The sequence below is a fragment of the Petaurus breviceps genome, unplaced genomic scaffold, assembly GCF_028583685.1.
Source record: "Petaurus breviceps papuanus isolate PSGF00001 unplaced genomic scaffold, PetGlider_PUasm1.0 218, whole genome shotgun sequence".
Classification (NCBI taxonomy): Eukaryota; Metazoa; Chordata; class Mammalia; order Diprotodontia; family Petauridae; genus Petaurus; species Petaurus breviceps.
The window spans coordinates 3,067,501-3,076,936 of NW_027185872.1; the positions used below are offsets into that span (position 1 = coordinate 3,067,501).

General features: G+C 40.2%; 1 protein-coding gene across 1 annotated transcript in view; it reads left to right on the forward strand.

Moving 5' to 3' along the window:
* AGMO (alkylglycerol monooxygenase) overlaps positions 1-6,506 on the forward strand; it is a 394,492-nt gene extending 387,986 nt beyond the window's left edge. Inside the window, exon 13 of the mRNA XM_069094395.1 lies at positions 5,051-6,506. Within this exon, the coding sequence (XP_068950496.1) occupies positions 5,051-5,131 (81 nt within the window). The 3' untranslated portion in view covers positions 5,132-6,506. The remainder of the gene's footprint in view (positions 1-5,050) is intronic.
* Positions 6,507-9,436: the final 2,930 nt, after the last annotated feature.

Sequence of the window (9,436 nt, forward strand, 5' to 3'; positions counted from 1 at the left end):
TAACATGTTGTTAACATGTTGACTTGTTAACATGTTGTTAACATGTTAAATTGCTATGAGGGAGAACTCTATTTGATGAGATTGGGACTAAAAATAATTGGGCTTTTCAAAATGTTTCAGGAAAATACAGATTAGAGATCAGAAGGAGTGAGAGGCAAATTCAAACAAGCAAAAACAGCAAAAGAACTGGCATTCTGGTTGGAGTGTATGCTTTCAAAAATCAGCTCTAGGTGCAAGGATATGTTAAACAATACTCCTTCCCTTCCTTTACTTTCCTTTTCCCTTTTTCAATGGAAATATATATTTTGTTTATGTTTATTAGAGCTAAACCTTTTTTTTTAATTCACAAAAGGGGAAATGTTATAGTCTTAGTAATTAGCTACTGGACCTGCAGCAGAGAAGGTGACCAGCCTGTACCATCAAGCAGACTAGGTCCCCACCTTTCACAAATCCTCCCATTTGGTCCCTCTTCCAATAAGAATATCCATCTATGCTACAATAACAAACCATTGAATGGGTAACTATTTGCCATTTCATTCCCAAAGGTTACCCCTTTGGGGTAATATATTTTGAAACGGATAAGGAAGTACTTTCTTTAGTACCAGTGCAACAAAGAAAATCCTTTACGCCATCACTTGGGAATCACATTCATAGAGAAGAAAATAAAAACCAGTTTTGGAAGCATTGTTTTTATTTTTCCTTTTTCCTCCAAGAGTACCACCAGAGACATTTTATGTTATGCTTATTTGACTCCTGATACAACATTACTGTTGAAGGCCTTCTAGTAATTTTTCATATTGTATGTATTATAAACTGGAAAGAATGTCGGGAATTGAATGAAGCAATCAGACTGGTTAATGTTTGGGATATTAGTTCTCTAGAATGGCCCAGAAGGATCATTTGAAACTAAACCACCCACACATAAAATCCAAATGGCAATGTTTGGAAGTTATTACTCCTCCCCCCCCATTTTTCCTCATATTAGAGCCAAAAGCCCTTCAGTATAGGGCCCTTCCTGTAGATCAATGACTGGCTTCGGGTAATGGCCCTTGGCTCCATCTCAGGCAGTATAGGGCCCTTCCTGTAGATTAATGACTGGCCTCAGGTAATGGCCCTTGGCTGCATCTCAGGACCTCGGCATCTCCTCAAAAATGATTCTGCCTTTCCATTCTTATTGCTTAAATGTGTGTCCTCTGTACATAGGCTTTATAGATCTTCCAGGAATAGGGACATTCTTCCTGGGGATGGGGGATGCGAGTGGCTTAGTAACTGAGAAAGGAAGTTAGAATAATACAAGAAAATAAGTGATCTTCATGCACACACTGCTGACCCCACCAACATCCCTGGCCATCACGCTCCTATGTCCTGAATGATGCACCAACGCACACAGAAGTTGGAGAAGAATTATGATATTTTACCATTTTGTGGAGAGGGGAGATAAAAGGGCAAAGGAGGATGAAGTCAGAGCCAAATTGCTTAAAAACCAACCAAAGCAGTGGGGGGAGGGGTTGGGCATGTCTGGCACCTGTTCTGAGGCTCCATTTGGGGCTTGAGGGCTTTAGATAACTAGAAAGAGAATCTCATATGCTGAGGCAGCTTAATGCCAGGAAGCTCAATGAAGCCCTCCTTTCCAGAACCTGGCATTTAAGGGCTGTGTGTGTGTGTGTCTGTGTGTGTGTGTCTGTGTGTGTGTGTGTGTCTGTGTGTGTGTGTCTGTGTGTGTGTGTCTGTGTGTGTGTGTCTGTGTGTGTGTGTGTCTGTGTGTGTGTGTGGTGCAGATAGGTGAGGAAGAGGAGATGGACTGCTCATCAGACTGAAGCTGTTTCATGGGCAATTTTTCTTATGTTGTTTCATATATTACTCCTTGAAGGTAAAACTTAGGAAGAGATGGAACAGCCAGGCTGTGCGGACTTAGATCACTGCCTGTTTTCTTCAAGAATATAAAATTTCCATATGTAAATGTAATTTTACACCTGAGAAGGCCAAGACAGCATAACTTGGGTGTCTGTTGATCCCAGTAATCCCCTAATTTGGTTTCCTTGCCTCCAGACTCTCTCCTATCCAATTCAGTTTTTGACCATTTGTCAAATTGGCATTTTTTTTAAGCAATCAGGGTTAAGTAACTTGCTCAAAGTTACACAGCCAGTTATTTCTGGGTGTGGTGCTAAGTATGTGAGCCCAGATTCGATCCTCAGGTCATCCCAACACTGGGGCTGGTGCTCTTACTCGCTCAGCCACTTGCCCCCCCCCCCTCAAATTGGCATTCTTACAGGTTGGCTGGGCTATGACTGTGACAATACCTACCTCAGAAATCCTTTTAGTTCCTTATGATTTTGAGGACACCATGCAAATGTGACATTTAAACATCCTTCAAAATCTGGCTCCAGCCCCTGTTTCTAGGTTTATTTCACACAGCATCTCTCCCTACCAACTTCATTCCCCTAGCACACACTCCAAGCTATAGCCATACTGACTTGCTTCCTTCTCTCTATACATGACATTCCATTTCCAGGTTGCTTGTCTTTTTTTCAGGAATCCTGTCACACCCATCTCACTGTTCCTGGAACATACTCCTTCATCACCTGAGCCTCTGAGTGTCCCTGTGATGCCATGCCTTCCATGAAGCTTTCTTTGATGGCTTCTGTACCATCACTGGCTAGTACCTTTTCTTCCTGCAAAATTCTTTGTGTCTGCTCTGCAGAAAGGCAGCACCAAAGGCAGGAAGACTTTCATTCAGTTTCTGACTCAGACATTCGTGACCCCAGGCAAGATACTGCACATCTTATTACTGTAGGGTCAGGGTTGTCCAGTGGGGTCTGAGACCTTCCTGAGGGAAGCCCCACCCAGACTAATTGTGAGTGGGAAATATTTAACTAACTATAAGAATCTAATAAAACACTGATAACATTACTTTTCCAATTTTTTAAACAGTACTTTTTCCCAATTACATATAAAGACAATTTTTAACATTTATTTATTCTAAAATTTTGAGTTCCAAATTTTCTCCTTTCCTCCCTCCCCTCACACTTCCCTAAGACAGCAAACAAAGACACATAACATTTTAAAGCAACAGCATAATGTAGCTCTGAGAGGGGATATAGGGGGAATGGTGGAAGGGAGGGCAGGCTGGGGGGGAGGGAAGTTGGAAGCACTCACTTTTGAAAAGGGACGGGATCAAACTAGAGAATAGAACAAGTGGGAGGTGGGATAGAAGGGAGGGAAATATAGTCAGTCTTTTACAATATATCTGCTATGTTAGTGTCTTGCAATAGCCACACATGTACAACCTATACTGAACTGCTTATCTTCCCAGTAAGGGTGGGTGACAAGGGAGGAGGGGAATGAATCTGGAATTGAAAGTTTTAAAATCAGATATTCAAATATATATGTATATATGTGTGTATGTATACATATATACATATACATATGTATGTATATATATACTATTATTAATACCATCTTACATGTAATTGGGAAATAAGATATACAGCCACTGAGGCATAGAGACCCACTGGAAAAGTCGAAAGCGGTATGAGAGAAAATATGGGAGAGAGCAGATTGGAGGAGGGGATATCCTGTGGGACTGCTATTTTGGGGCGGTGGATAGGGGAAAAACGGGGAGAAAATTTGCAACTCAAATCTGGTGGAAACAAATGCTGTAAATCAGAAGTTAATAAAGCATTAAAAAAACATGTATCTCTCAGGCAGCTGTAGTACAGTTCAGTGAGCCTAGCTTCAATTTGAGTTTATACTATGGCTGGAAGCTACTTTTTAAGACTATTAGATGTAGAAAAGGTGCCAACTTGCCCTAGGAGAGGACGCTTCCTCTCCTGGGAATTAACTACACCAGGGAAATAAAATGTATTATTATATTATATCTCTAGAGAAATAGCTTACACCCTTTCTTCTCATCCCTCTCCCTTCCTCCCTCTCTCCACCCCCCCCCACAAATAGATGCAGCCCTATGTTCTATATATCAATGAAACCACAGGTCTCACCCCCACTCAAACATTATCTATTTTATATCTCTATCTATCTATCTATTAATCAATCTTTGTTGGGGCATGAACTGTGCCCCACCCATCCATCCATCCATCCATCCATCCATCCATCCATCCATCCATCTATCCATCTGTCGGTCTGTCTAGTAATCTAACATCTCTCAACCTAGTTTTCTATCATCTGTTATGTTATCTATCTTTAAGTATTTATCTACCTAACTTTATTGAATGTATCACCTGGGTATCTTTCTTTTCCCTCAGCTAATTGTAAACTCCTCAGTTTCCTTATATTTAAAATGGGAAATTTGGAATTGATGTTCTCTAGATCCCCTTCCAGATCAAAATTTCTAATCTGTGAGGTCAGAAAAAAAAATGATTTTGTCTTTGTATCTCCAGTATCTAGCACAGTTCATGCCCCATTCTAGGTGCTTAATAAATGTTTGTTGGGGAAATGAACAAATGAATGACAGAAGGAAGGAAGGAAGGATGTGGGTCATTGAGAGAAGCAGGGATAATGTGTTTGGAATACAGCCCATGTCATCTGGGGCTAGTGGAGTTCCTGGTCTCCTAGAATATATAGCCTTTAAGGGAGGGGGCAGTTTCAAAAATCACTTTTGCCTTCTTTTCTAAAGGCATCTTGGTCTATAAAAACAATGAGATCATTTACTACAGTTCATAAACCTCGCGGTATGCCCAACAGCCAGGAGAGAGCTACTTCTGTTCGTGACCTAACATTTCGAAGCCCATCTGTGGCAGCAACTGGGCGTATCGGAGCTGAAGAAAGGCCCAGGAACAAAATGATTGCTCTCTTCCAACTTGGGCCTCCTGTATTCACGTTGAACTGGTGTTTGTTAAGCCATATCCAAGTCCAGGCTGCCAAAACTAATGTGCGTAGTTTAACTGCGGGTAGGATGCCGGGGCTCATTTCTCTTGGGAGAAACTTCTCTTTGCCAATTTAACCTGAATATTAAATACTGATAAAGTAACAGAACTAATACTTTTTTTGTTTTCCACATGTTTTATAAATGTGTGTGTGTTTTTTCCTCCAGGTTTTATTCTCTGTCTGTACTCTCTACTGGGGATTAAGAAGCATGAGACAACTTGCCCCAGGCCATGTAAAGCAACTCTGAGATGAGCTATGTATGATCTTCTGTAAGTTCCTGAAGGCAGGCAGCATTGAAGGCCTGAACGTGAACCAGGAGCAGATGTCATGCGTTTAATGCAAAGGAAGTAATTCAGTGCTTGATTCTTGGAAAACACCCTTTACTGAAGATTGACTCCAATGGTCATTGGGTTTGGCTTAATTTTGTGATGAATTGTTGTCTGTTATCATTAGAATCTGACATAATTATTTTCATATCAATTTTGAGTTCAGTATTACGCCCAAATCCCCATTAAATGTCTCTTCTGTTGTGACTTTTCAGTTAGGCCAGTGATGTGAGCACAACTTCCTTTGTGCAAATTGAAGATTTGATTTGTGACAGCTTAATAATAGAGCTTGTTTTTCCTTAGGAATTTATTATAGTAATGTTAAAACACTTATCTGGGTCCACAAATGTGTCATTACAACAGGAACTTTATGTAACACAAATTTTACTCTTATAAGCATGATTGGACCTTTGAGAAGAACTATGGTTGACATGGAAGTCAGAACATCATCAGTCTTAGGCTGGCGGAGGACTGAGAGGGCCTTCAGCTGAGCCCTTTCCTTTTCGGGTCAGTATTTGGTGTGTAATTGGCATTGAATCAATATTTGCTTATTTCTTGCTTGTTTTTAAAGATGGAAAAATGCAGGCCCACAAATGAAGTGATTTGTCCAAGGTCCTATATAGAGTAAAAGAGAGATGGGATTTGAAAGCAGGTTTTCTGACTTTCAATTTGCTGCCTCTTCATCTGTACCCAACTGCCTGAGTGTTAACACTGAGAGGAAACTTGGTGTATTCAAGGCAGCAAGGTAATGAAAAAGAGAGTAACATTCAACAATGCCATTTATGTAAGGCCTCAAGCTGTGCAAATACATATAAAGACATACATATGTGCATCTATTCATCCATCCACATCCACATATGCACATACATGTATGTGTTCACACAAACATCTTCATTTCTGTGTTCGTGCTTACATTAACAAAAGTGTAGTCTGAGCCAATTGGGATGAAAAAACAATCAGAAATATTGAAATGAGTGAATGAATACATAAACTGATAGATTAATAACTGATAGATTAATGATTGACTAAGAAGATGATTAAATGAATGAGTGAGTAAGTGGACACGTGAATAAACTAATAAAACGACAAGCAAAAGAAATAAATGGATGTTAGAGCAGAAGCATCAGTGATTTTTCCGGGTGAGTGCGGGCAGCCTGCTGGAGTCCTGCATGAACATCTTCCTTGGGGCTTCATGTTGCTGTAACTTGGGGAATAAAGCTAAATGTTTCAGTGATATTTCTGTCCATCTCAGTGGTGATGGTCCATTCTCAAAGCTGAGAAGCTTCTGTTAAGAGGAAGGCTGGTGAAACACAGGCTTTAGTTCTTTTCTTTCCTTTATTTTCCTGTTTTGTTTTTGTTTTTCTTTGTTTCTTTAGAAAGCACTGGGGGCACTTTCATCTACTGAAAAATGCAGCTCAAGTGGTGCCTTCAGCACAAGTATATTTCCCTTGTTATATTCCGTAACATTTTATGGCAAAAACAGACCAAACCTCTGCTCCCACAGCCTCTATTTTTGGCCCCTGCCCCTCTCCCTAAGTACAGCCAAAAAAAAAAAAAAGATGATGAAAATAGGGAGGAGCTCAACCTGCAGGTGTCTGTCTGCTTGGAGCAGGCATCATCTCCAGGCCTGAAAAGCACTAATTTTCAAACTGGAACAGCAGTGGCAGATTAAATTGTGCTTCATGGAAAAATTAACCAACTCAATTTCAAGTATCAGACATTTGGGTCATTGTGTTTGGGTTTTTTTTCCATGTGTCTTTTCATATTTATTAACTTAATACAGAATTATAGAGAGTACTTCAATAAAGAAACAAATACTGGACCCCATTTTTGCCCCTTAGCAAGAGTCTCCGGACTTCCCATGAGCAGAATCTGAAGGCACAGAGAAACCCCAGGTTGCCTGTGTCGTCCAGTGTTAAAATTCCCCAAAGTCCAGGCCCACTCTCCAATGCTTATGCACATATATTACAAGACCCGAGGTAGGGAGGTAAGATATCTTCTCTCCAGATATTGAAGTAGGCTTTCATTCTGTAATGACTATTACTCCCAAGGTAATTTCTATTTGAATAGTTAGACAACTCACAAGGGTGAGATTATATCTCGTTAACTGGAAGAGACCTCCACGCTGTTCTTTCTAGAGACTGGGAACCTCAAGGACACAAGGGGATCATGATCATCCCAACATCACACAATTAGCATCTCATGTAGGATTTGAACCCCAGTTTTGTGATCCTTGAATCTGTTTGTTTTGGGTGAAACATCATGACTGCATTCATACTAGCAGGGCCTCAAATATTTTCCTTGAATTTAGCACAAAAAAAAAGCCATTGTGTAGGAGATACAGACCTGTGATGTGGTTCAGTGTCAACTAAGTTCATTCTTAGCTATCTAATGTGATCTCTGTATTTGGAGAAACAAAATACCTTCCACAACACTTTCATCTTCCCCTCCCCACCTCTCCAGGGAAACTGTGATCTGGAAGATTTTTCCTTAAGACAAGTATGGAACTATATCTTTAAAGGTTCTGGAAGTAGATTCCCAGATATTTAAGCAGGAGAGATGGATGAAATCCAGACAGGTATTGGTCCTTTGAGCCAGGGCACAGGACCTTCAACCTGCTAATTTTCCAGTTTAGCTTTTCTTTGGAAAGTACTAATGCATGGTGACAGATCATGTAACTTTTTTTGCATCAGAAATTGAACTTGAACTATACCTCGTAATTTATGCTCAATCAGGACTGGAAGAAATTTGACCTCACCTCCCCAAGGGCCAAGTGCTAATCACAAGACTGAGCAATTATCTGGAGTTGCTCAGAGAGAAATGCCAAAGGACTTGGCAAATAATTAAGGACTATCCTAATTTTGCTCATTTTTAGTTAGGGAAAATGGAGAAAGAAATTGGCCAAGTCTTCAAGGTAATATGGACCAAAGCACAGGCAAGAGAGAGGAAACTGCAGAGACAGACAGATGATGGCCAGTGTCTGGTGACAATTGGGAGTAGTCCCTGTGGAAGTAGTTTCAGTTTATGAAACGTGCCAGAAGGTGGGAGGTAGGGAGGGAATCTTTACCATTAGCTTAAAAGAAATGCTTCCCAGGCTTTCTCCATCGGTCATTGGCATAAACTTGGCACAGATTTATTGTAGAGATTTTCCCTAGAGCAAACTTCTAGACTCCAGTAATCTTTCTTTGTTTCCTATCTAATGCATCCTATTTATTGTCTGTGTCTTTTACTCTTGTTTCATCATTCTAATTATTTCATATTTGAGATGGGTATTCTTTGACAAGAGAAGTCAAAGGAGTCAGGAGAAATGGGTTCCAGTGCTCCCTCAGACACCAGAACTAGGTGTAGGTGGTATAACTACATGGTGCATTTGTTAAGGGCTTATAGTGTATTGTGTACTATTAAGTAGTGGACAGAGAGTCAAACTTAGTGTCAGGAAGCCATGAGTTCAAATCCTGCCTCGGACTCATGTCCTAACTGTGTGATATTGTATAAACCACTTAAACTCTTTCAGTATTACTTTTCATAACTAAATGGGACTGGTCCTAATGCCTTTCTCTCAGGGCTATTGTTGACGATCAACTGAGATATGTAATGATATGTGTAAAGTTCTTTCCAAACCTCAAATTAGATGTGATAGATATTACTCATCATTGGGCAGCTAGGTGGCAGAGTGGCTAGAGGGCATGGCTTGGAGTCAGGAAGACTCATCTTTGTAAGTTCAAACCTGCACTCAGACACTAACTAGCTGTGTGACCCTGGGCAAGTCACTCTTCACTTTCCTGATCTTTCAGATGAGCTGGAGAAGGAAATAGAAAACCACTCCAATATCTTTGCCAAGAAAACTCAAGTAAGGTTACAAAGAGTCAGACATGACTGGAATGACAGAACACAATCTTGTTATTATTATTGTTATAATTATAATGTTGGTGATAATACTGCTGTAACCACAAACAATTCAGTCTCTTTGATGGTCCGTCAATTCACTGAAGATAATATTACAAATATCCCCTTATAAAATATAAGTTTTGGAAGGTTAGCATTGATTCCCTTTGGTCCTGGAGGAAGGGAGGTACATACAGAGAGAGAGAGAGAGATTAAGCATTTACTCTTTGTGCCAGGGTCTCAATGTAGCATAATGTCTTGAGTAATTTTAGATAAAATGTATTAATTTCTGAGATTATTATTCCAATAGCATTTCTCAAAAGCACCACCAGCCATTGTTA